General features: G+C 35.0%; 3 protein-coding genes and 1 long non-coding RNA gene across 9 annotated transcripts; all 4 read right to left on the bottom strand.

Moving 5' to 3' along the window:
- Positions 1-5,109: 5,109 nt before the first annotated feature.
- Positions 5,110-6,692, bottom strand: LOC113271694. Its single transcript, XR_003322278.1, has 3 exons — positions 6,078-6,692; positions 5,927-5,988; positions 5,110-5,759 (listed from the first exon to the last, which is right to left on the bottom strand). It is a non-coding gene; the product is annotated as an uncharacterized LOC113271694 (long non-coding RNA).
- A 1,318-nt stretch (positions 6,693-8,010) lies between these two features.
- On the bottom strand, positions 8,011-9,095 carry LOC113274401 (HVA22-like protein e). 2 transcript variants are annotated; one of them, XM_026523801.1, is made up of 4 exons: positions 8,921-9,095; positions 8,723-8,845; positions 8,424-8,636; positions 8,011-8,322 (listed from the first exon to the last, which is right to left on the bottom strand). In XM_026523801.1, the coding sequence occupies exons 1-3, from the start codon at positions 9,004-9,006 to the stop codon at positions 8,426-8,428; spliced, it is 420 nt and encodes a 139-aa protein (XP_026379586.1). In that variant the 5' UTR covers positions 9,007-9,095; the 3' UTR covers positions 8,011-8,322; positions 8,424-8,425. The 2 variants fall into 2 exon arrangements, with proteins under 2 accessions (XP_026379586.1, XP_026379585.1); XM_026523800.1 differs by having other exon boundaries at positions 8,011-8,318; positions 8,438-8,636.
- A 9,328-nt stretch (positions 9,096-18,423) lies between these two features.
- LOC113271693 lies at positions 18,424-20,393 on the bottom strand. 5 transcript variants are annotated; one of them, XR_003322275.1, is made up of 3 exons: positions 20,045-20,393; positions 19,666-19,719; positions 18,424-19,403 (listed from the first exon to the last, which is right to left on the bottom strand). XR_003322275.1 is itself a non-coding variant. In XM_026521594.1 (3 exons), exons 1-3 carry the CDS (start codon positions 19,948-19,950, stop codon positions 18,468-18,470), a joined length of 372 nt encoding a protein of 123 aa, XP_026377379.1. In that variant the 5' UTR covers positions 19,951-20,393; the 3' UTR covers positions 18,424-18,467. The 5 variants fall into 5 exon arrangements, 1 of the variants encoding a protein (XP_026377379.1); XR_003322276.1 differs by having other exon boundaries at positions 18,424-19,190; XR_003322277.1 differs by having other exon boundaries at positions 18,424-18,781.
- A 3,580-nt stretch (positions 20,394-23,973) lies between these two features.
- LOC113274400 (O-glucosyltransferase rumi homolog) lies at positions 23,974-26,956 on the bottom strand. Its single transcript, XM_026523799.1, has 5 exons — positions 26,655-26,956; positions 25,432-25,973; positions 24,964-25,156; positions 24,825-24,889; positions 23,974-24,738 (listed from the first exon to the last, which is right to left on the bottom strand). The coding sequence occupies exons 1-5, from the start codon at positions 26,823-26,825 to the stop codon at positions 24,165-24,167; spliced, it is 1,545 nt and encodes a 514-aa protein (XP_026379584.1). The 5' UTR covers positions 26,826-26,956; the 3' UTR covers positions 23,974-24,164.
- Between the last annotated feature and the right edge of the window lie 209 nt (positions 26,957-27,165).

Genomic DNA, 27,165 nt, shown 5'->3' with positions numbered 1-27,165 from the left:
TTTAGCCACGCCAAACCGCGCCAAGGCATGCCATACCACATGTGCCAATGGCATGCCAACCACCTTGCCGCTCCACGCCATAGCGGCATTCCCTATGCGACTACCAAAACGAAGGCCTGCAACAATCAACGACCATTTTTTTCATCTAAGATGCAGATCTTAGCCATCCAAGGTTACCAGCTAAGCTAACGCATGGAAGCCTTTGGCCCTAGTTTGGTCGCGCCTAAACAAAGCCAAAACCCTAACTTTGGCCGCGCCTAAACTAGGCCATATTTAAGCCATATTGATCATGCTTTCATGCCACTGGCTACCAAACGAAGGGTTGCAATAATCAACGGCTATCTTTCCTCTTAAGATGCAAAATCTCGACTGTCGAAGGTCACCACCGAGCCGGCAAGTCTCTCAAGCTCAACTTGCCAGACAACAAAAACGTGCTACATGTTTTCCACGAAAACACTCGAGATATCAATGCATGTCACAAACTGGGGGATGCTCATTGGGTAGTGGTTTAACGGTTTACAGCATGCGGCGTACACTACGCCCGTTATAAGAAAGTTTCATAAGGATGAGGCGGTCAGTAAGTACAGGGAGTAATGGTGAACCATCTTCTTTTATGGAACATCAATTTCAAGTGTTATCGGTTACCATTTACTCACTCGTTTTTCATTTCTTAATGAGACCAGAGTACGTTTCACTTCGACTTGTATAAATAGGCATTACCTATTTCCACCGAACAAAAAGTTCAGGTCAGGAGCATACAACACTCAGAAAACATTTGCTAGCTTTCCATCTGTTAGTTTCCCACTTTCTGATACAAGTCGTAGAAAACAACTACTCTTCCAGAATCAACTATTCTGGTCTCAACACTTTCTTCGCTTCCCTCCCCAAAACCAACCCTTCTCCTTCACTTTGTGACCAAAGCAAGTCCGGAACGGCCATTTCTTGGTTTTGGACGGATTTGTACAGATTGATCTCTCGAATCTAAAGTACTCCCTTGCAGTATATTGTTTAGGGTTTAAATTCGTTTCTCACCCACACACCCGAAATTACCAAAATCAGCAGAAATCGTTTTCACCCTCAAACAATTGGTGAACAGTGATTGGTAAAACATTCAAATCAAGAACACATGTACATCCATATAGAACAATCTATCAGAGTCGGAGTTAGATATTTTCTGTAATCGTTTCTGTGAGCTGAATTTTTTACCTAATGGACAATAATATTTGAACTAAGAAACAAAGACCTCTGACAGATCCTAACCATAGGGCTCAATAGCCACACAATGCTTCCCATTTATAATATTCACGCCTCCTGATTTGTAGCGCACCCTAAGCTAGCAGCTAACTAATCCACAACATATACCTAAGCATTCGATTAAGAAATGCGATACAAAACTTAACCCGAATCTAACCCGCTCTGAAACATATATATACAGGAATTCCTCTAAAATGGTACATATACAATAGTCATTTGGTTCACAGATACAATATGCAATACAACAAATATAATAGAATTTAACAACCTAACGAAAACAACCCTCTACGCTTTTGCTGCGCAACTCTGATCTGTTTCTGAAACTAAAAGTGGGAACGGGTGAGCACATCATCCCTAAAAGGGGTGCCCCGCAGGAATAACATCTAACTTCCAAGTAATCATGGCAAGATTTGGAAAACAATAATGTTTTCCCAAACATTAAAAAGTGACCAAGTCACTGAAATAAACAAATATGAATATGAACAAGCTCTTTCTTCAAACAATGTATAATATTCGTACTAACCACACTCATTAGCTATTGATGTCACCAAGACCATGATGACTCATACTAAGCAATAAAAGCTGAATTCATGTTGGTATAAATGTGAAAAAGCATATCCGCACCGAAATAAATAAACATGTATATGGACAAACTCCTTCACCAAACAATGTATAATATTCGTTCTAACCACACTCAATAGCTATTGATATCACCAAGACCATGATGACCCATAATAAGCAATAAAAGCTAAATTCATGTAGGTATAAATGTGAAAGAGCAAATCCGCACCGAAATAAACAAACATGTATATGGACAAACTCCTTCACCAAACAATGTATAATATTCGTGATAACCACACTCAATAGCTATTGATATCACCAAGACCATGATGACCCACTCTAAACAATAAAAGTTGAATTCATGTAGATATAAATGTGAAGGAGCGTATCATATATACCACACATGGAAATTCTCATTTCCCATAACAATTCATATTGATAACAAAACATTACAAGTCCTTTTCAAACCATAGAAAAAGATTAACAGAATCAACATATTAATCATAATGCAAATTAAATAAAGCATGGAATGCATAAACTGACAATGCGTGAGTTTATTAAACAAATACTTTTTTAAAGAACCAATAATGGTTACAAAAGAGACAAATGTATTCTCATTTCTTTTGATGACAAGCCACGCCTACCTCGAGATCCACGATCCACTTGTTCATCCTTTGAATCGATCGTTGTTAATATAGACTAATTGTTAATCACATAAGAAGTCTAAGAAACTAGCCAAAATGGCTCAAACAAGAATCATACAAGCCTAACTAATGGTTGTATGCCTATTATGATATCTCATTATCTACCTTTAACGTAACTAATACTTTACTAATCCAATTAGGTTGGTTCTATAATCCATTATCTAAGTCTCATGAATATCTACAACCTTGTAGAAGGAACCAAAGGCTAATTCGGACCACAAGAGGTCCAACACATCTAATTAAAGAAACTAGCCCTAAGCCCAAATCCACTAAACAAGCCCATTACACAACGCCTGATCTATTGGTCAACTAAACAGTCACTAACGGTTAACGTTTGGTCTAACACTCAACGTCAATAGTCAAGTCTAGGTCCTGGTGAAATGGTCAGCTGAGTCACATCAGTCAAGGTCCACTGAGTCAAGTCTGGTCAGGTCTAGTCGCTAAGTTAACTCAGTCAGATACACTAAGTCAGTTAAACAATCTAGTCTGACATCTGACTGATTCTGGCTTGAGCCTTTGCACAGGCCAAAAAAACTCCAATGCACAATCATGGTTCTACACATAACTTGTTAAGACTAGAATGATTCAATTAATACAATTATACTAAACAATCTCAATTACAATTACAATCAGAAACTATGCCTACCTGCAATTGCAGCTTTTCCAAGCTTCTACAAGAGAGGTTCAACTCCATACATTTCAGTTCTTCAAACAATAACATTACCAACCCCATGTTTATACATTCATTATCATTTTACCATCACCACCATAAGTAAACTCAGCTTAACAATCTCATTCATCTAAACCATCAACATACACAGTTACATTCATCAATTGCAACTCAACACAACACAACACCACCACACCTTACCAATACGCAACTGCAATTCTAAAAATCTCATTTATAACCAAAGACTCACTTGTCCATCACCACTCCATTACAGCAACAATCCCATTGCTTGTAATCCAACATACTCCTAGTATTTCTCATTCTAAGTTATGTAACAAACCAATCTCTATCTTACTCGGCAGCCACACCAAAATCTTACCACCATTACCTGCTGAGCAAAGCTCAGTTATCACATACCACTTGCAAGAGTATCTCCTCGCTCAATCTCAACTCATGCTTGTGTTGCAACTCAAATCACAAACTCTTACAGTCTTATTCAAACTCAGTTCGCTTTTCTGAAGAATTCTAGTCTGTAGTTCTCAAACTCACAATTAAACTGAAATAAAACTCCACATAACTGATTCAACATCAATCCAAACAAACCCATCTAAGAATCATCATCTATTATCCAACTTTAGATAACACAAAATCAAATCAAGAAACTCTAAGTTACCTTTTCCTTCTGATTCACCTTCAGAACAGCTTCACTTCATCAATTCGGTAATAACCCCTCAATTCTTCATTCATTAACGACTCGGTTCACTTTTCTGCTTTCAAACAAAACCCCAATTTATATTTTGAGAAGAACAAGAACCCTAGCTTCCACAATCTTCATCAAACTCACATATCCATCTCTCATTCTTCATCGTCATACTAATATCACCAAACCCATCCTTAACTCGTCAAAACTTTAATCAACTCCAAATCTCAGAACCCTAATTTCTAATTTCAGTTCCTCCTTCGAATCTGAATCAATAATAGACAACAACACCATCACCTCCTTTCTCGAATCCTTAAGATAATAAGGTTTCTATGAAATTCTCACACAAGAGAACTCAAATCTCTGCGATTGAATCTCAACAGAGAGGAGAAGAGAAAAACAGAGAAGGAGAAGAAAGAGAAAAGAAAGAAGAAGAAGAAGAAGAAAGACGAAGAAGAGATATTCTTCTCGATTCGGTCTAGATAAGACCAAAGGATAATACTATTGAACCCACTCTCCTCGCTAAGGGAACCCCATGTCCGCCTATTCGTGAAAAGACTATTTTGCCCTTCAAATCAATCTGATGGTTACTTCTTCGTCTGGTATCCGAATGACACGTTCAAGTAGTCAATTCCGCACAACTTCCTGAGACCTATTCAACGGTACTAATGTCGTAATTAGATCGTTTTTAGATTAATTCATATTAATTAGCATTCGTGTTAAACTAATCGAGTTATTACCGGCTAATTCGCCACTTGACTAGTCTAATAATGTTGACGAGCTCGAGGGTCTTTACATGATTAACTCTTGGGTCTCTCTAAATGTTCCTATAACTGGTCCAAATAAAAATGATCTAGACTCCTAATTGAGTCCAACATAACAATACAAAACTAACATTTTTATCAAAATAGCTTAAATGCTAAATTCACGGACATAAATCACTAAAGCATGAACATCATGTAGAATGTGGATTCAAGATAAGATAAGCACTTACGACAATACTAAAAAGATGTGCGTTCCCTAAAAAGACAAATGTAAAACTATAACTACAGTCCCAATGCATGCTCAGAATTTTTGATTTGGTGTGTCTCGGCATCACCTCGCCCTAACAAAAGACAGTCATAGCTTCAGGCATTGCAAAATGTAATCTTTCCTTTATTTTTCTGATTCAGGCCAGCCCAATTTTTCTTTGTGGTGAGAACCACTAAACCATGACGATGTCACATCAGACAACTAAAACTTATATAATCACAAAATACAATTACAACCAAAATATTGTATATGCATCTTTAAATACATGACAATGAAAAAAGAACCAAATAAGTATCAGAAATATGGTTTGGCATGCTGACATTTTGCTTTAGGATAAGCATATCGACACTTCGTTGGTTGACATAATATCCACTTCCTCCCACTTTTTTGAAAGTCCCATCTTAAACAAGGAAGGTTTTAATTTACTTTCACCATATCAAGCAATCCTTTCTCGAAGCCATTATTTATTTATCTTCATTTTTCCAAAATATAATCTACTTCGCAGCTAAATTGCCTACTACCCACAATCATTAAAAAAAAAAAAACACAAATGGAGGATGTAGAGGGAATTCTAACATGCAAAACTACTATCTTCAGGGTATATGTGAATAGCGAACTCTTTGTGACATTCTACAAATAGTTCTTGTGCCTAAAGGGAAACCATAATCACTGTCAACAAAAATTAAGAAGAACTAAAACTTAACTGAGAGTCCACATACTTTTATTTGTCAAGGTTCATAGCTTTAGCTTTATCCAACGCAGTCATTTTAGTCTCTACTTTCTTCTTCCCAACTTGAAATCCACTTGAACCCTTCTTCTTCTTAGCACTACCATTCACCTTCAAATTAAAATAAATAAAAAGGTTTCATGTTACTCAGTCTTAAGAAAGACACCAATCCTAAATTAAGATTGATTCAGAATATAAATCATACACGGAAATCCAAAGATCTAACACCAACCATGATAGTAATAGACAAATAATATCATAAATTGGAGCAATCTTACCTTCATCTCCCCCTTCTTAACTTGTAATTTCTTTGTCTCCTATTCTCTTTTTTCTTTCTCTTCTGATTTAAAAAACACAAATTAAAAAAAACAGAAATTAAAACAGAGTTTTTAAACAGAAAGAAAATTAGGAATCAATGGGGTTTCTTACTTCTGAGGTCGACTTCATCATGAAGAGTGTTATTTCTGTTCAGATCAAGAACAACAGAGATAGAGATTCATGATGATTGAAAATTGAAATGAATTTAGGGTTTTTATCTCTGTAAACATAATCGAAGGATTAGTTGATCAGTGAAGATAATCGATGAAATTGAGATGGGTTTTTAAAGAATTTGTTGGTGTTGCTCAATCGAGAGAGGAGCAGATTGAACCTGTGATGGGTTTGATGGTTTTAGGGTTACAAAAATATGAGTTGTTCTTGAGCTGTGGTGATTGGTGTGGTTCACTTTGAGAGTTCTTGGATGATGCTAAGAGTTGGGTTGAGCTCGATTTGCAACCAGATGAAGAAATCAAGTTACATATGAGCATGAAGTTGTTGTGGTTCTATCGATTTGCGAAATCAGTCGAGAGAGAAGATCTCGTTGTTTTTCGTAAAGATTGAAAGAGATGATGAAGGAGTTGGAAGACCCGCTGCTGCTCAAATTACAGAGAAGAAAGAGTTGATTTTCATGGGTATGTACTATGGTGGTTGATTTCCTGTGATGATGTGATTGAAGATTGAAGAGGGTTTTGAAAGCTGAGAAGAATTGTGTTAATGTAAAACGGGCGAACCCGTAAACAAGAAGAAAGAGTGATTGAACTGTAAAATCTAGGTTTGGTATTAGACGGATGTGTTGTACACCTAACTGGCGTTAATAGCGTCCAGTTAATTTTTTGGTGTAAACCAAGTGTAACAAATTTATAAGCCCATGTCTTCTACTCAAGTATTGTCTACCTTGTTTTTGTCAGACGGTGACATAAACGCTCAGTTAAATAATTGGTATAACCAAAGTGGAATCCAAGATTTAATGTCCCAACAAATAGAATCCAGCCAAGTGTCCTCATCAGATTTAGTAATGCCCAAACTTTTATCTAATTTAATTTGAGGGGATGTTGCATTCACCGTGCGACGTGAGAGCTCATATGACTTAGCATTTTAAAGGATGTGAGATTTTCATTGGACTTTTAGGCTTAAAACAGAGAGGTAAGAAAAAGCAATGTGATAGGTGCGGTTTTCTCTTTGAAATGATGGTTTATTGTGTTATTATTAATATTATTATAAAAGAAATAAGAAAATTTACACAGGGTTAGTTGTTATTGTATTTATTGTATTTTTAAATTTGTTATTGGATAAAAAGTATGATCACGAGAAACTAATTGAAAACCTAACAAGCTAAGCTCCAACAACATCCTATTATATTGTTTCCAACTGTAGTATTTATAAAATAAAATTCATTAGGTCATCCGAATCCAACCCATCTGTAAGCGCAGTCCTACTAGTCGTCCGAATCCATCTGTAAGCGCAGTCCTACTAGTCGTCCGAATCCATTCCATTTGTACACGCAGTAGATGTTGAATCAGATGCATATGCCCTACTATAATTGTAGCATTCGTAAAATAAAGTTCATTGGGTCGGATGCATATGCCAAACTTCAAATCAAATCCATTATAGATTGGATTGCTTGCGGATGAGGCTAAAACTAGTACTGGGTTTCAGTGAATGAATTGAAAAACTAGTACTGGTTTCGGTGAATGAATTGAAAAACTCAGGTGCAGCTGAATTTGACTGCGAATGCTATTTCAAAACATTATAGGGAATGTCGTCTTTTCCCGAACCAATTTACGGAAAATGAGTTATTTGTCCAAATATTTTTAAAACATGGTTGAAATGAACGGATAAAAGTTATTATTGGTGAAATAGACACCAAAAAAATAGTAAGAACGAAATTGAATTCATCCTGACCTAAACTTTAAAAATAATAAGATGAAACTGGATGCATCCTGATATAAATTAAAACTAAAAAAAAGAATTAAAAATAGGTAGGATAAAACTGTTTACATCCTGATTATTTTTACGTATTTTACATTTTTATCCGTTTAAAAAGTATCAAAATCTAAATATCCTTTTGAATTATTGATTTTAATCTTTTTAATCGTGAAACATGAGTGTAAAATTAAAGAAACCAAACATGATTAAAGAAGTCGATACTTAGTTGCACACTTCTTTCGGTTCTTTTTCAAAAAAGCAAAAGAAAAAAAAAATCATGGGTCTACATTCTTCGGACCACTTGATTACAACACCAAAATCTAACTACTGAAAACAAGAATCTACAGTAAGTGGGCTAAATTTCAACTTCATTTAACACCCGACAACGTTCCTTTTCTTCTACATTCAATGCGCCTCGTGCTCCTTCTGCCAAATCAGTAACCAACAAAACATTATTAATAACTCGCTAAACTCGAGAATTACAAAAAATAATTACCGCAAAGATAATTTAAAATTGACAACATAAAAATAAGCTAGTCCTCTACCTTGTTGGGGGTAATGGCATCAACAAATCTGTTCTTGGCCTTGGTTGCAGGCGATGTGTGATCTTTGACCAACAAATTACCACCGTATTTCCTCAACACTTCTCTAACATGGTTCTCATAGATAAATGCAGCTCCTCTGAACTGTGGTAGAACCAACCACGCCACAAAAGCTAGCTTTATGTCGTACCATATCGGTATCCTTCAATCATCACAACAACAACAATAGAAAATTAGTAAAGTGAAAAAGCAAATCATTAGGCTTCTGAAACCAAGAGATCCAATTACCAGACGAGAACGGGTTCAAGGACCATCTCCATGAGAGTGAGGAAAGAGTAAAAGATCCAATAAGCAAGCCACTGTTCATCATCAACCTTTGATGTGCTCTCTATGGCTCTTACTGATGCATATCTAAACAAACAGGAGAACAAGTTATTAGAGAAATTCTGTGGAGGATTTGGAACTTGAGCTGTGGTTGAAACTTACAAAGGGTACAAGAGCATGACTGCAGGACCAGCCAAGGAATGGAGAAATGAGAGCAGAGTCAACAATGGTTTATCATCACTACCCATCTTTTCTTCTTCTTGGGAAATGGTTTTTGAAGCAAATGAGGAAGGAGAGGTGTGAGATTTTATAGATTGGTTTTCGAATGTGAAGATGAGGAAAGTGATGTTAGATTTTCGGATTTTATACAACAACAAAAGGTAAAGATAAAAAGCAGAAGGGAGTGTAGAGACACGTGGTGAGAGGAGAAGTAAAGGTACTAGATTCTGCCTTAGACGTGTCTACCGACGTTAAGAACCGACCCACTCCGCTCATACGGCCTTATTAATTAAAAAAGAAGGATTAGGGCGTAACAATTTGTTTAATAGAGGGGTTTCACTTGAATTCTTAATATCAAAAAAAAAATATGGTTATAGGATATCTTAATACATATACAAATTGTCTAGATTACACTTTTACTAACATAAAACTTTAAAATCGTAGAAGTGATTTTATGTCCAGGTTTGGATTAATTTCAACCTAAATTTTATTTGCACGTAATTTTACGTCCAGGTATGGATTAGTTCCAACCGTAAAAGCTCATTTTACGTCCAGTTTTTTTTTTTAATTCCAACCGTAGAATCTGATTTTATGTCCAGTTTTCTTTTAATTCTAACCGTAGAAGTGATCTTACGTCCAGGTTTGGATTATTTCCAACCAAAGAAGTGATTTTACGTTCAGGTTTGGATTAATTCCAACCGTAACATTTTATTTGCATATAGTTTTTACGTCCAGGTTTGAATTAGTTTCAACCGTAGAAGCTCCTTTTGCGTCCAGGTTCCTTTTAATTTCAACCGTAGAATCTAAGAATTATTTAGTCATTACAAAATTATTTGAGATAAGGAATTTTTAAAATTACTTATGAATGACTCATTTTTATCTTATTAGATAACTCCCTTCTAGTAGAATGTGACGCCGATTAGAAGCCTCGATAATAGCCTTCCTAAAAAAATGTCATCTCTTTCCGGATTTATTATCATCCTAGCCTAGGTGTTTGGGTTAGGACTTGAGATGAACTAAGGAATATGCTTCTATCACAACTTGGTTCGTTAAACTTCATTATTGAGTCTGCTCTCGTTCCTCTCCATTCAAATTTGCTTCTCAACATACCGACTACTTCGGGTTTTGAATACGGTGATGGGTCAATCTTTGTGGTTCTGATGATGACGATGATTCGGAATATCATCTTTAACTCTTGTTCTTTTCTCCGGGCACAGGACGCGAATCCCGAGGTTTCAAAAATGAAGGCCGGTCACATGTGTCGATTCATGACTGGATGACAAACAAGTACGGAGGAGAGTCATTTCGGTCTGAATAATTAACAACTGACTCACTGAGTCTGACACACATAAAGGAAGGACCCTCATTTCTTTCTCATTCCATTTTAAAATTTAACCGACATTTATCGTAAACCACAACGTTATACATTTTGCTCTTCGTTTCGGTACCACATTCATGGGTCTATGCGTCGTACCGCTCAGACCAATCACAATGGCTTTTGATTCCATTTTGCTATAACTTATTTGAAGCTAAGCGAAATGAGTCTGAAATCCACTTCACTATGGTATCATGATATTTTTTTTGGCCAAACAACATGAAAATTCAGTTTCCTCGTAAATAGTGGAAAATGAATATTCGGTATCCGTGTAAGTCGATGTGTTGAGTTGACGCAAACGGATATCGAGTCTCCGTTTATGGAATATAAATTTTTTATAAATGGTCAAATGAGCCATGTCCTTCTTCTTTCTTTTTCTTTTCTTTATAAATCCGTATTCATATCCATCTTTATCCCCTTTTGATTTTGATGTTGGTCTAGTTTGATTCGTTGGTTGAAATTATAATGGTTTGATCCGTACTAAAAGGTGGTTTTATTGCATTCTTCAATTTCGAATTCCATCCACAAAATCATTGAAAGTAATCATTTTAATGTTAGGATTCGAAGTTAATTCTTTTTTCTTTTTTTTTTGGAAATCATGAATATGAAATTGATTAGGTATATTGTATGCAAGACAATAACAACGTTAAGACGTATATGTGGTGAAAAATCCATGATTATTACTTGTTTTGTGATGTATTTCTTGATTTATATTGAGTGAAATCTAAAGACTTAAAGGCCTAGACAAATAAAACTCCTAGATTGAATGGTGAGGAAGCCTTCGCTTCGCCGAAATAGGTTGTTTTTTTAGTTTTGTGAAGCGAACGTTTTGGTGAGGACACTTGGCAATTTATAATTGGTTTGAAAAAAATACAAGCTTTAAAGAAAAAAAAAATACAAACCTAAAAAAAAAAAGAGGAAAAAAAACTTCGAAAGTATATAAAAGTCCATATTCGATTTGGAAGTCCTAAACCTACCATATTTGGACTCAAAACTGCATTAGGAATTTAAAACCTCTTAATGGAATAAACTCTTATTATTAACCTGCCTAAATATATACTTATGGAAAAGGCTGTGAAATCGTAAATCGCAATGTGAATCGTTTTTTAATTTTGTGAATCGGATCGCATGTTAAAGCGTGAATCGAAGATTCAAGATCGATTATTAAATCGTATATTCTCTTGTAAATAATAGTGAATTATGCAGAGTACTTAATAAGGTTCATATTTTTTTTACATAATTTTATTCTTTGATTCAACATATACCAATGAAGTTCATTAAATAACAAAAAAAAAAAAAAACAGAGTGGAACACTGGTTCGAGGCTACTCTCATGACTCAGAAGGTCATGAGTTCGAACCTTCCCGTTTTCATTTTTGAAAACTCATATTTGACCGATTCAAGTGTACGCTTCGAATCGAGTTGGACCAAAACGACGCGTTTAAAAACCATTTTCATACGAGTTTAAAAACCATGCTTATGGAATAGTGGGTGTACTGGTCCGCAACTGAAATTATTTGGTGAAAACTCATATTTGACCGATTCAAGTGTACGCTTTGAATCGAGTTGGACCAAAACGACGCGTTTAAAAACCATTTTCGTACGAGTTTAAAAACCATGCTTATGGAATAGTGGGTGTACTGGTCCGCAACTGAAATTATTTGGTTATGATTGATCTACTTACTTTGGCAAGCCGTCATGTCACCGATATATATGATGGACCAGAATTTATACTAGGATAAGAATCAAATATTTTTGCTTACCAATGTGATCGAAAGGCACAACAATTTATGATCGCTTTGCGTACTTTGGCAAGTCGGCGCCCCCATATATATGACCAGAATTTGTAATAGGCTAGGAGTCAAATATTTTTGCTTACCAATGTTGCCAAAAGGAGCGACAATTTTTTTTCAAATAAATGGTATAATTTGTATTGATAACTAGAATATACCTGTAAAATACTAGATAGATAGACAGATAAATAATAGATTGAAAATGAACAAAATCTATAACAAAACAGGATCAAAATATATACTAGGCTAGGGATCAACTAGTTTTGCTTGCCAATTAATGTGGCTAAAAGGCGCAATTTTTTTTCTTCAAAGAATGGCATAGTTTGTATTGATAACTCGAATATGCCTCTAAAATACTAGATGGATAGACAGATAATAGATTGAAAACGAAAAAAAATAATATATATATATATATATATATATAACAAAATGGAGAAAGAGATTTGTGGTTTATGATTATGAAACAAAAATGAGAAGAAAAAACCCCAAAATTTGTGGCTTTTTTGAAATGAGAATTTTGGTGAGGACACTTGGCAACACATGATTAGTCTAAAAATTAGAGTTTCAATAGGAAAACTTACTTACTGTGTTGGAATATTTTTGAAGTCCAAATTCAATTCGGAAGTCAAGTAACTACCATATTATGACTAATTTTGTTTTTTTTTCATTTAATACATAAAGGAAAAGAAAAAACCCACATCTTTCACACATATTTTCAGTCAAGATAAAACGAATAAATAAATAAAATCTGCACATATTTTCTTCATTTTCTCTACCTATTTAATGTATTCACCCTTCCACACCAAATCGAAAATGCATCACCATGGGGCGGGGCGAAGCCCCGCGCACGCCAAAACTGCGTCTACAGGGGGAGGGGCTTCGCCCCGCGTATGTTAAATCAAAATTGCGTCTACACGGGGCGGGCGAAGCCCACGCACACCAAATCAAAAATGCATCTCCACGAGCGCGGGGCGATGCCCTGTGCACCCAAAGTGATGCCCGGTGCGTAGCACGGGCACAAATCTAGTGTTTATAAACTACTATTCTACTGATGTTTAATGTTGATTGACTTGTATTTCATGTATGCTATAGAGAATTGAAGCTATATTTCTTGTTTGCAAAGGTACAATATGAGTCTAATGCGTTCTTATGTGATAATTAAACACGAAATCCATTTGGATACTTTGAATGATGAAGAAGAAAAATCTATGTTAGTTTTTACATAATTGTGGTTGGAAATACGTTTGTGTATTATTCGGCAATCGATGCCTAGGGAGGTGCAGACACATAGTGTAATTAGCCGAGATCATGTGTGGCATGATGCAAAAATGATGAATGATTATTTCACACCTGGAACTGGTTATACTTCACGACAATTCAAGCAATGCCTAGGCATGAAAGGAGATTTATTCGAGGAATTGTTAGGAAAATTAATAGAAGTAAATGAATAATAACATAAACGTTCGGATGCAACTGGTATTATGGGCTCTTGTCCACATGAAATTAGTTGGCTTGATGAGACATTTGTGTAAAAGTACATCTGCTGATAGTGTCTGTTAGAGCATAGCTCGGTTGAATCCACCAAGCATTGGTATGTCAAGTTTGGTTGTCATATTCTAGTGAGAAAAAACTCATCTAAGAGTCGCTTGATTATGTACTAGAGTCAACTTCGTATATCTTGAAAGTATTAGGATATGAGACATTATAACTATTGCGAAGAATTGAAGAAGTGAAGAAGTAAGGAGCTACAACGACAACATCATCGTTCCACTTGAGGTTAGTGACATTTGACTTGAATTGTTTCATTTCCTAACGTATCTTTCAAGTCGTACATATTGAAACAAAACTGCGAAGCATGAATGATTATACTCTAGTTAGACATAGTATTAAGGAATACAATACGAGGTTTATTTCTTAACCATTATGTATGCTCATGACTTGTTTATGTTCTTGTTTATGACTTGTTTATGTTCTTGGTATGATCGATTTTGTGTTTTTTGGTATGACCGACTTTGGGTAAAAGGGAACCGATCCTAGCAAGAGGTGAAAACTATCACAAAGGAGAATCGATCCTTGTATGAGGTGAAGCAAGTTTTCAGCATAAAGGGGTACAGATCCTATGGACATGTGCAACAAGTACAAGTTAGATACCATATATATGTGCGGAAACAATCCTGGTACCTATTCAACCGAATTTTGGAAAGCTAGTGTGACTATGCACAATACTCACATGGAGGTAGAACCGAAACTTATTCTGGTAAAACCGTTAAACCCGTGATTTATGATTGAGTGTTATTGTTCTTAATCAATCACATAGTTCTTGCAAGTCGGTTGAACCAATTCTAAACTTGTTTGGAAAATTGGTTTCAAGATTGTAAGTATGAAAGAGGACTTACAAAGTAAGGATGTCGACATACTTTGAACATGTGCACCAATCGTTAATTGTTCAAAGTTATTCCTTAATAGCTAAAGGAAGAAAATCCCATATTGAATAAATTAAATTGAAAATCTTTTATTTAAGGTTTTTAATTTTATTTTTGGAAAATAAAAATTAGTAATGTGCATTTACTAGTTGGAGATTTTCCAAGAGATTTTCGGTCAATATTTGGACAAAGCATTTCCAGGAATTAGGAAAACCGAATCTGGAATATATTGCATATCTCGAGAATATTTTTGGTTTTGGAAATTCCTTGGTGTCCAAACTTCTTTGGTTTATAAATATGAAAGTTTGCATAAGCACTATCTCAGTTGGGATGCTAATGGTGAAGTCGCCTATTCGGAGAGGAGACTAACCTAATTAGGCGAGATCTCTTATGGCCGCTCATTTTAAAGTCTTCTTTGGGATTGAGAAGATCTATTAGAACCGTTGGTGGGAAACTAGATAACTGAGGTTTATCTTTTGTTTTCGATTGATTTGATTGACTAACGGTGATTGAACTTTGATTGCACCTAGTTTGTTTATGCTTGAGAATCATCTCTTCTGATATAAGATTCACTGAAATTAGATCGAAGTTTCGACGAGGATCTTTAGACTGTTTGTAGATCTAAATATCTCTTGTGATAATTTATTGTTAACAGACTCCGTTCTGTGCGTGATTGATGACAAGATATTCAAGTTGATTGTGTGCAGGTGTTTATTAAAGATCTAAGAAGATTTGAAGACAAATAAGACTTTGAAGATTTCTGATTTCGGATTCATAATCTTTGGTGTGCACAATACTTGTTTCGGTAAAAGAGGATCCAACTATAATCGGTTTATCCTTGTGGTAGATTAGATTTATTAGTTGTGTAGATCAGCATCAATTCAAATATTTGTGATTAAAAGTATTGATTGCAAAATCTTAAAAATTACTTCGGTAGTTTACAATAAGATAGATCTAAGAACCTGACGAAGGAGTTTATTGAGATAAACAGAAGAGACTTTGTCGAACTCATATCACTTGGTTGAAAAGAGTTGATACTAAACAGAATTGTTGTTCCTTTACTGTTTAGAATACGAACCAATGGAATTCTTCCAAGTAAGAGACTTATTACAGGTCGGAGGCGTGGGAATACATATGGAACTAGGTGAACTATATGTTTAGTTGCTTGGTATCAACTATACGAAGTTGATTTGATTTTGTATAACGGTTTAATCCTGAGAGTATTCAATTATGGACAAGATCCCGGGTTTTTCTGCATTTGCGGTTACCTCTTTAACAAAATCTTGCTGTGTCATTTGCTTTTATTTTCCGTAATCATAATTGTTGTTATTATAATTTAAAGTAAATTACACAAACTTTAATTCGTATTTACTTGATAAGCAATCCTATTGTGTTTGGTTAAGTCCTGAACCTTTTATCAAGTAAACATATTCCGTTGTTGTATTGTCTCGATCTCGTATCCATAAACGACACACGAAGTGTGAACCGATTTGTTGTATTGTCTTGACTCAGTCCATAGACAATCACTTTCAGAGAAAGGACTTATAGGTGAATTTTTTTTTTAAAATTGAGGTATATTTGGGTACCTTCGTCTTTTCAATTGGTATCAGAGCAGGCAAACACGAAAAGATCTAACAATCCGGAAAAAGGACTTATAGGTGGAAAAAGTTTTAGATTGAGGTATATTTGGGTACCCTCGTCTTTTCAATTGGTATCAGAGCAGGCAAACACGAAAAGATCTAACAATCTGTGTTTGGTGTGATCCAACCTATAAGAATGAACTCGAGTTCGCATGAATTGACTTCAATTAACGTATCACCAAGATTTGACGGAACAAACTATCTATGGTGGAAATCTACTATGAGATATTTTCTTCAATCACGAGACTTTAATACATGGATATTAATCGTCGATGGTTATATTCGTCCAAAGATAGAAAATTCGGAAACTGAGTTTAAACGCTTAGTATATTTTTCAAACGAAGAAAAGGCTCTTGCAAAGAAGAATTCAGATGGTTTGGATGCTATAATACATGTTGTAAGTCGTGATCTACAATATCATGTATCAACATGTGAAACTTCGAAAGAAGCTTGGGATAATCTTCAGATCGTATTCGAAGGAAACACTTCAGAAAAAAAAGCTTGACTTCAAACTCTTACGTCCGATTGGGAAAACCTCCGAATGGATGACCACGACACTTTTGAATAGTTTCATCTTAAACTCTCTGAAATAATTAATACCTCTTTCTCTCTTGGAAAGACTATCTCTGAAAAGGATATAATGTGCAAAATTCTCAGATCGTTGCCACCAAGATACGATTTTAAGAATCATGCAATCATAGAAGCAAATGATCTCTCAACTTTCTCACGAAGCACACTCGTTGTAAAGTTAAAAATCTGTGATCATGAATCACGGTCTATTCAAAGTAAAGGAATCGCTTTTAAAGCTGCAAAAATCCTGAAAGCTCCAATGGAAAGGAATATACAGATGGATGATTCAGATGAACAGATTGAAGAAATTCTGATGACGAAATTGAACAATCATTATCATTGATTACTAGAAAGTTTCGAGATCTCTTAAAAAGGCGAAATAAGAGAGTCATTAAGGATACTTATCGATCTTCTCGCCCACATGATCGAGTTCCTGTCAAAAAGGATCATGAAGAAGATGATGAATATCAGCCGCAGTGCTTTAAGTGTAAAGGGTTTGGTCATATTGCTAAAGACTGTCCCAATCTTAAGAAATACACTAGAAGGAAGCCTCTGGATGTAACTCTAGATAAGAGCTCTGATTCATATGATTCTGAAGAAGAGGAAACAACTAATATTGTATTAATTGTCAATCTTATTTCTTCCTCCTCCATTAGTGATTTACCCATTTTAAAAGTGGACATGTCTTCCGATATATCTAATAGAAAAGGGAAAAATAAGACAAGATGCAAAAACTGTCTCCAAAACAGAATTGCTAAAAGTTGCATAGGCAACTCAAGTCAATCTTAAGATACTTCGTTAGTTCGAGGTAACAAGAGGAGAATAAAATCAAGGACACTATGTTTGTTCAAATTTCCATAATGATAGAAAATCTTATACTAATACCACCTGATCGGTATGAGAATTCTTTCCTCACCATGTTGCCGAATTTTGAGTGAGGAAGAAGAATAATCAAGGCACTTATGTGTAGATTATGAGAATAAAATCTAGTATTTGAAAATATTTGATATACTCGTATTTTTAGGAATATTATATTTTCGGAAGTATGAAAATTATAAAAAGATCCTTCTCCTTCTTTGGTCATTCCTTGTCCGAACCATGATTCTGGATCCAACATCTTCTCTTGGCAAGATGGTAGATCAGAAAGATCAACTTAAGATTAAGTATGGATCTTCTCTTGATATTAAGGGTAAAATCAAAAAGGGAGATTGTCTTAGCAAGAAGGAAGAGAGAATATGCTGAGGAAAGATCAGTGTATTGAAGCATTGACACACTTTTGTATTCAATCAAAGACATAATAACATGTTCTTGCAGAATTCTTCACGAAAATTTCTCACCTGCAAGAAATTCTGGTCAAGCAATAAGGTTTTCTACTTGAAGAAATTCACAAACTGAAGACTAAAAGTAGTAATCCGCCTTCATTTAGCACTGATATGAAGGAATAAGTTGCAAAAGATAATAGACATCAATTTTTGATTTCTTTCAATGATTGTATTAGGTTTATTATAAATAAAACTATCTTACTAGATGACCGCTGCCACGGTGGGACGGCCGACCGAAAAAATTGATGCGTCACTAAATTTTGACAAAATAATATTTGCTCACTATTTATCACCGGAATCCGGCCGAAAACGTAGACACATGGATAGAACAACAATCAAATTCAGACTTTCATTTGATGATATGATAATCATGTAATATAACCTTCATTAACAAAGGAGAAACAATGAACTGGGTATACATTTGATGATAAAAGTTTAAAAAGAAGTTGTAATTGAAAGAAACCCCAAGTCCCCGATGCGCCTCTAATTTCAAACCCTTTATGGATAGAATTTATATAAACATGTTTCTCTTCTGTCCATTCCAACTGTGATATCTTCTTCATGGAGCCACCGATCATTGCTAAATCTAATTTCAGATTTTCAGTTGCCTCAAATTCTTCCTCTCTATCTTTAACAAACCCCTCAAGCACCATAATAAGGCCTCTTGGTCCCGTACTTTGGTCTGCAATTTCGCAAGGAACATTTGATGCTCACAGTTCTTTCACACTTGACCAAAAACTTCTCCAACAATAGATTAACAGCCTGTTTCGAATCTACATTTCATGCACTATCATGGTATAACCTCTCATACAATAGTCATATACAACCCAAATTGTTGAACAATAGACTCAGTCCCTAAAGTAAACTAATACATGCCAGCAAATAGTTTTCCACTTCAAAACGTGATTCAATTCTAATAAATTACCAAAATGAAACATTACTTTATGATCCAAATCTGCCGCCAAAATAAAGCAACCCATACATCCACCAAAAACAAACAACCATTAAAAATGATGGACTTGCCTCCAGCTTTGGTGACAATCTAGGTGTCTTGGCTCATGATGTTCTGTTTTAAAAGGTGGAGCCTCAGACTGAAATTTTAAAGCAGTAATGGGTCATCAATGTCGCCACTTTGTAACAAATCTTATAACAAAGCAAACGTAACAACTGTCGCACAAGACACATCATAGCAATTTCGAGGAGCATTACAAATCACTAACATTCTCTCCCACACAGAAACAACGGAAGGACACATCATTGGTCGAAAGCCCAGTTAAAACATTCTCCTGGTAATACTGAGAGATCTGTACTGTCAGGTTAATTGCAATATAAATTAACAACAAGAACAAAAAGGCGAGGAGATATCAATTCACCAAAATAAGTCTTCTTCACAGATTTGTGACACCCATAATCATTAGAGTTTCTATCAAGCACTAACAACATTTAAAAATGAAGTAAATCTCCGAGAAGGCATGCTAGAAACTGCATACAATGAAAAAAGCCCCTTTCCCTTTAATTTGTAAGCTGAGATTAAGAAATCCAGTCAGAAAGTCATGTAACCCTCACCTGAACTCCTCAACCTTGAGTAAACTCCATTGACATACACTCTAGGTTCAACACCTGGAAGTCAGACATTAGTTAGTTTTATAAAAACACATGGCTCCTTCAAGAACCCAAAGCAAAAATGAACGACAAATTAGAAGTACGGAAGAAAAAAAAAATTAACAGTTAACCCCAAAATGAAAAATTAAGGGTTTTGATTTCTAAGTTTTAACTGAAATTTAAAACGAAGAATCAAATCAAATTAAGGGTTGATCAAACAGATTAAGGGTTTCATCAACACATACCCATAATTAACACTTCAACCCATATCCAGAATTTAACTCTAAGTTATAAAAATCAAGAATCGAATTCATAGTAGAGATTTACAGTTGATGAACCATACCGTTAATGGTGATTTTATGGGAGTGGTGTAGAAAGCAGAGGACTAAGTTGGCGATGGTAGATTTGGTTAAATCAATTCACCCAATTTCAAATTTAGGGTTACAGGTTAGAGATGATTGGATATCCAATCAACCAAATCCAAACTCTGCATTCTAAAGTCAAAATTGAGTAAAGATTAATGGAGATTTAGGGTGTGAAATTGATGAAGATGAAACTGGTAGAAAGAAGAAGAAAGGATTCGAGAGAGATTTCTGCTGCTGTTCGAATCATGTTTGGTAGAAAGAATAGATTAGGATAGGGTAGAAGAGAAGAAGAAAAAGGGAGGAAAAACAAAACATTTGGAGGTGACCAGGATTCGACCCCAGGACCCCTAACTGTATTCCGTGTTTTTATTTTTCTCATTTTACAGAAATGTCCTCAACATTATCAATCATTTACGTCCGTTTAAAGAAGGAAAGAAATCAAGGAGGGGCAGTGAAGTCTTTTCAATGTTGAACCAAATCCAATTTTTTCTGTGAAATTGGAAAAAAAAAGTCATGTCCCATTTGACACAAAGTCACCATATATAGAATCCTTCCTCGCTTCGCTCGGTCGGCCTAATTATGAATAAAATTATTTGATTTATAATTTTTTTTGGGATAGTTTTTGATTTATATAGCTTATTCTTGAATGCTTTATGTTATTGATATACTTCTTCCGTTCTTTTTTAATAGGCCAGTTTTGTTTTTAGCGAAATTTAAGGAAATTAAGAGAACTAATCATTGAAAGTGGTCCTCATGCCACTTGTCAATAAAAGAAGTGAAGTGAAATTGTCCCCATGACACTTGTTAGCAAAACAAGTAAAGTGAAGTGGTCCGCATGACACTTGTCATCAAAAGAAGTTAAGAGAAAAGTGGTCCCAAAAAACTAAAGTAACATTTGACTTTTCCAATTAGAAAAATGGCCTATTTTTTTGAAACTCTTATTTATAGAAACTGACATATTAAAAAAGAACGGAGGGAGTATATGTTTATGGGATGTTTGATTTCGATTTTCTAACCTTGATATTCGATCTCATAATGTTGTGAATCCTTATGGTTTTGTGACTTTTTGATTGGCAGGATTAAGTTCTATCCCATGTTGGTAGGCTTTATCAAAGGATCGTGAGGGGTTCTGATAGAAACAATATGTAAAAAATTCAAAATATGTTGAATCGTTTGGTTTAGCGTAAAAGCATATGTGTTTCGGGGTTTCAACTTTTGCTTGCAATAGTGAAAACCGGTTTTCAACCTTTCTCTGGTAAAGGTTGGTTGTTGTTATTCTTTTATTTTGTATAAGGATGACAACATAATGATATTTCGATATCAATTCTCCCTGGAAGAATATGCAAACATATTAGAGAAGATGATGTGAAATTTGAGGTAACAATCTTGTTAGTTAATTGTTTTCCTGTTTAAGAAAAGCCTGATTTTATTGCCTACGTTTATTGATTTTGCTTAACAAAATTTCGGTACAATTGATGTTTTATTCCATTATTTGTATATGGATGTGTGTGTGATTCAATCGGTTCCGGTTAAGAAAAACTATTTTTATCTTGATTTATTGTGTGGTATCAATTGTTTAGGCTTACAAAATTTCGGTGCAATTGCGGTGTTTTAAATGTCTATGTTGTTTCAACTGCTTCCTATTGAGGTGAATAATTATGCAAGTTGACTTATTTGGTTTGTATGAATTATTTATGGATTAACGAAAGAAAAAGTTTACGGGGTGAATTTTTTAGTCCAATTCGATTCTGAATAAGAGAAACTAAGTTAATTCTGATCTTAGTTAGATTTATCAAAACGGAGGTTTCGGTTATTCAAGTCTAATCGAATGCCTTAACAAGAAATGCTAGTTAGCTAACCTAGTACTTGTCTTGTTTAAAAGTTAAAGGTCTAAGTTATATGGATAATTAGAACCTGATGGGAAAAATAGAGTTATCTTTATTTTGGTCTTATTGAACAAACGATTGTATTTGTACAATCGGTTTAGCAAAGGAACTAAGGTTCTTAGTTGATTTTTGGTTTACTAAACTATTGGGAAAAATTATTACGGAAAATTGTTTCCTTGGTAACATATCAAAACAAATTACTTTGTAGTTTCGGTTTTGATATTGATTATCAAAAATGGTGTGTGGAATCCTCATGCTTAACTCTACAGGTTTGCAAGTCTATTTTGAGATTTGTAAGATCCTTTGGGTTTGTCTTTTATTTTTTCATTTCTTTGTCATTTTGTGACAAAAAGGGAGAGAAATATATGGAGTAAACAAGTGATACTAGTATTGATTTATATTGATTGGTATCACTAAGGGAAAGGACATTGGTGCTTAAACGTTTATCTAACGAAAGAGTGAAAGCATAGACTAAGGGGGAGTAACATATCATATACTTGTAGTTATATGGACTACAAAGACGTGCAGATTGATAAAATATAACTATCTTATCTTTAGGGGGAGTATTAGCTTTGTTATTATAATGTAAACAACGACATTTAGGGATTGAATGTATACAGGTTATGTGCTGTTGAATTCGGGAATCAAGCATATGTGTAATAAATTCTTGTAATTTGTTTATCCATATGATATAAGAGTTTTTTTACTAAAATTGACAATTGGGGAGATTGTTAGAGCATAACTCGGTTGAACCTACCAAGCGCTGGTATGTCAAGTTTGGTTATCATATTTTAGCGAGTCAAAACTCATTTAAGAGTCATTTGATTATGTACTAGAGTCAACTTCGTATCTGTTAGCTTGAAAGTATTAGGATATGAGACATTACAAGTATTGCGAAGATTTGAAGAAGTAAAGAAGTAAGGAGCTATAATGACAACATCATCCTTCCACTTGAGGTTAGTGATATTTGACTTGAACTATTTCAGAGAAAAATAGAAAAGAAAGAGAAAATGATGGAAAATAAAGAGTGGAGTTTCAATCTCATGGGATAAGGTTTCAACTCCAATTCCATAAAACTAGGGAAAAGAAGTTGACAGGAAAATATAATCAGCCGTAAAAATTTATGTCAAACACTATAAAATGAACTACCTCCTCCAACTACACTCTGGCCTCAAATCCATCAATGCCAAACGCACTCTTAATCCCTTTGAGCTTTCGAAAGCGGTTAATTTGAACCGACTCATATGCAATGGAATATTAGGCTTAAAAAATGTGAAGTACAGTAGAACCTCTATTATTTAATCCGCGATAAATTAATAAGTTTCACCGGTCCCGAGTCGAGACCAACGTGTTAAATTAATAATTTGCTAAACTTAAAAAATAATAATTTTTTTAGCTTTCTATAGGTCCCTTCGAATATATAAATTAATAACTATCTGAGTTATATATAAATTTGGTTTTACATTTTTGCTAATTTGGTCAAGAATGATTCATTTGTGGCTTTGTTTTTCTTAAAATTGATGTCACATTGAATTTTATCTTGGATTTCTCTTAACATTAGAAGAGTTTTTAGTGTTGTCATTTTCTGATGCAATAAAAACATATTCAATATCTTAATTTGCAGCTTTGATAGCTTCTTTACGGGAAGATGGCTCTGTAACTACACTTTCATCTTCAACTTCCACATCATTATTTTCGTCTTTTCCTTTGACATTCTCAATTATTTTTTCGTAAGTCAACAAATATGAGATAATATCCTTTTGAGGGCAGTTTAAAAAAAATTCAACATCCATTCCACTGTGATAATTCAATCTATTAATTAAATTTTGCAATTCTCTAGTTCATTTATTATCTAACGCTTTACTTGGATTCTTTGATACAATGTCATCCATCCATTGAATGAGTCTTACAATGACGAAAATAATTTGCAATGGAATAAGGTGTATTGGTTCATTTTTTTTCTTTTTAGAATTAAATAATTTTTTGATAAATAAATTAATATACAATTTAATAATTATTAATTTATACGATTATTTAATATCGCGATAAATTGATAAGTTTTGTCAGCCGCGATGCTATCATTTTATAGGGATTATAATGTAGTGATATAATAATTGGTCCAACCTTAAGAAAATACATCAGTCATCCGAGTCTTGTCTCTTCAAAATACATTCAACTTTGCAGATAAACCAAGAGATGGCATAATGACATCCTAAATTTGCTTGGGTTGGTTCTCCCAAAATCTACTCTCCAACATCTCCATTTCTTTTATAGATTCTTCATTTTTCCTAAGCAAGTCCTGGAGATCTGGAGAGTCAAATGGAAGAGGTAGGGTGCATGGGCTACTATCACTAGGCGACTTCACCATGGATTCCATCATAAACGTTTTCGCCGTTCCGTCTGCTTGACAAGCAAGAGTCTCCGAGCATACATTTACAGCTTTTGGCGGTATGGTGGGCTTGTATCTTAAAAGTTTAGCGTATTGGTTCAGAAGATGGAACATGTAGTCATACACATTATCCATCTTTAGACCCTCGTGCATAAACTTGCTTGCTGCACTTCCAATGGCTTGAACCTCCTCCGGGTGATCATTACCCCAGTCAACAGCGAACTTAATAGATTTGCAACTGTCCTTTTCCTTGATAGGCCAGTAATGCTGCATAGGTACTAAACCTCTGGTGAAGAAGTCGTAGTAGATAGGCTTTATCAGTAACGTGGGAGAATCACATGCGAGAATGTATTTCTCGCTAACAGACCAAGCTTGTCCTTCAATATAAATCTTGTACCTATATTTTTCCAAAGTTCGGTAAGTAATAGTCGAAGAAGTGACTGTCAAAAGAATGCAGCAAACTATGTTCTGTACATCTTTTACCTGTGAGTGCATTGGGTTGCTAAGTTAGAGTTTTGGTAACCTTTTCGAGTTTCAGCCCTCCAGTCCTGCGAATCATTTGTGAATCCTCTATATTACCTTAAAACATATAAAATGAAAGACTCGAACCTGTTTCCAGTACCTGTGCATAGAGACGTGCATTCCAGTCATGCTTTTCAGAAACATTGCATTTGATGAACTCCCGCCTGTTTGGAGCTACAGAAGGATTTCCTTTCCAATACGCATATCTGGTTCTGTCCATCCATTTTGTGTTTTTGTTTCCTTCCTTGATCTCCTTCGATAGGATATTCCACGGTTTGATATTAATTTCAGGCCTGAATTATTCATCTTTGCAAGTTAATGTAATTCTAAAGTCCTATATATTGGATGGAAAAAAAAAAATACAATCCGGAAAGAACTTCAGAATTCAGATTCAAAACAGTGCTCTGCACAACTACTGTTCAGCACGTCATATGGCTATTAGGCAGGCAGGCCTGACAAATGTGCGCACATGAATATAGTTGGATATTAGGCTAGGCAGGCCAAGCCTGACAAATTAAACGAGCTTGGCAGCCCTGCCTGAGATTGAGACAAAGATTTTTATACGTACCAACCCCAAAAAGACCAATCCGGAAAGACAATATCCAATGTTTCGGCGTTTCCAGAGTAGCAAAACAGTGGTGGTGCAGTTGTGGCATTAGGTCCTTGATAATCACTTGATTTAATGGCTGGCCAATCAAGGCAATCAAACATGAGATCCAAATCCAGTAACTTCCCCGGATACCTCCTCAACAATTGTAAAATACCCCATACTGTATTCATATCTCTGGAATGAAATGATTTCTTATACATCTCCATATAAGCTTTCCCGTCCAGAATTATAAGTCTGAAATTCGCAGTTCGTTTTGCCCTCTCTATCATATCTAGTGTGATTCCTGTGTTCTTCCATGGTCGCAAATCTTCGTGTATCCATCGGAAATAGTTTGGGCATTCCGTTGACGAGGAAGATGTGCTAACATTTTCAGGATAATTTGTAGGGCAAGTACGTGTAAGTTTTCCCGCTGAGCAATTTAGTGGAATTTCAGCTATCTTAGTAGTCTTTTGGGTTTGAACAAGCAGATTGTTCCCGGACGTACTGCTTGTAAGCAAGTTCTGTGAAGGATAAAAACCCAAACCCAAAACTATAAGTTGCTTCTGTTTAAATAAGAGGCAAATAAATAAAACCAAATACTCTCAGCGTGGCGAGCCCCTAAACGATTATAAGCTGCAGGATCTTAGATTGTCCAATAATGTGGGACTAATAATCTCAATATGCCCTCTCACGTGTAGCCTCTTTGGGTCTAACACGTGGACAATTAAATCGGGTGACGTGGAGTGAAGACGCGGTCAAAGATTCTTCGCAAATAACCCGCTTTGATACCATGTTAGAATACGGGCATCCAGCTCAAAACCAATTGGAGAGAGGTTCTAAGAGATTATAAACCGCAGGATCTTAGATTGCCCAACAATGTAGGACTAATAATCTCAACAATTATAGCCAATTGATTTTGAGTTGGATGACATATTCTTCACCGACCGGACTTTTTACTTATTTAATTTATTTCTTATTTTTTGTAATTTTTTTTTCTTGTTGATGCAGCTGCTAGTTTTGGTAGATCCAAAATTATTTAGAATATTTAGACTATAACAGTTAAACTGATATCAAGATTATTGAACATCAGGTATCGGACTTATGAATATTCAGACTATAACAGTTAAACTGAAACCTAAGATGTAACATGCACTTTAGCTTGCATATTAATTTGGAAATGCAGGATTTGATAGAAGACTTACAGAATCGATGCGGTAATTAGAGTACATGTAAACACCCAAGAACAGAATGAAGATTAAGAGAATCGTGGTACTTCTTGCAGGAGCTTTCTTCACACGCCATCCCATCTTTTCTAATGGATCAAACTCATTAAATCCTGCTTTACTCCAGAAACTAATTGACTTTCCCTGCATGTTTATTCTTTCTCCAACTTTAGGGTTAATCCTAGTACAAAGTACAGACACATATTATCTAAGATGAAGAAGATACTCAACTACTGATGCAAATCAGTTGAAGTTAATCACACTTAGATTAATGTTATATATGTGCGCGCCGTTGACAAAACGAGCTTATGGCCTTATCGAGAAAAATAAATAATACTCTATTCCGCAAACTATGTACACCAATTATATGGTCGTTACGTACGGCTTGGAAAGCAAATCTCTTTGCTTAATCTACTGTTTTCGATTTGAATCCGAGCTGAATCAGCTGACTTACATAAATATCATCATCTCGATATATAAAATGAAAAAG

Source organism: Papaver somniferum, chromosome 4 (assembly GCF_003573695.1).
Source record: "Papaver somniferum cultivar HN1 chromosome 4, ASM357369v1, whole genome shotgun sequence".
In the NCBI taxonomy this organism is placed as follows: Eukaryota; Viridiplantae; Streptophyta; class Magnoliopsida; order Ranunculales; family Papaveraceae; genus Papaver; species Papaver somniferum.
This window is presented reverse-complemented; position numbering and strand designations above follow the sequence as displayed.

What these genes read in the sequence shown, in the direction of transcription:
- LOC113271693 (XM_026521594.1), bottom strand. An exon ending in CTCAAGGTTGAGGAGTTCAG is followed by an intron (nt 18,782 to 19,665) that starts GTGAGGGTTACA and finishes GCGAAATTGCAG; the next exon opens with ACCAAAGTACGGGACCAAGA.
- LOC113274401 (XM_026523800.1), bottom strand. Translation starts at nt 9,006, where the DNA reads ATGGGTAGTGATGATAAACCATTGTTGACTCTGCTCTCATTTCTCCAT. An exon ending in CTTGAACCCGTTCTCGTCTG is followed by an intron (nt 8,637 to 8,722) that starts GTAATTGGATCT and finishes TGATGATTGAAG; the next exon opens with GATACCGATATGGTACGACA. An exon ending in ATGCCATTACCCCCAACAAG is followed by an intron (nt 8,319 to 8,437) that starts GTAGAGGACTAG and finishes CTGATTTGGCAG; the next exon opens with AAGGAGCACGAGGCGCATTG.
- LOC113274400 (XM_026523799.1), bottom strand. Translation starts at nt 26,825, where the DNA reads ATGCAGGGAAAGTCAATTAGTTTCTGGAGTAAAGCAGGATTTAATGAG. An exon ending in GATTGGTCTTTTTGGGGTTG is followed by an intron (nt 25,157 to 25,431) that starts GTACGTATAAAA and finishes TGAATAATTCAG; the next exon opens with GCCTGAAATTAATATCAAAC. An exon ending in ATGCACGTCTCTATGCACAG is followed by an intron (nt 24,890 to 24,963) that starts GTACTGGAAACA and finishes AATGATTCGCAG; the next exon opens with GACTGGAGGGCTGAAACTCG.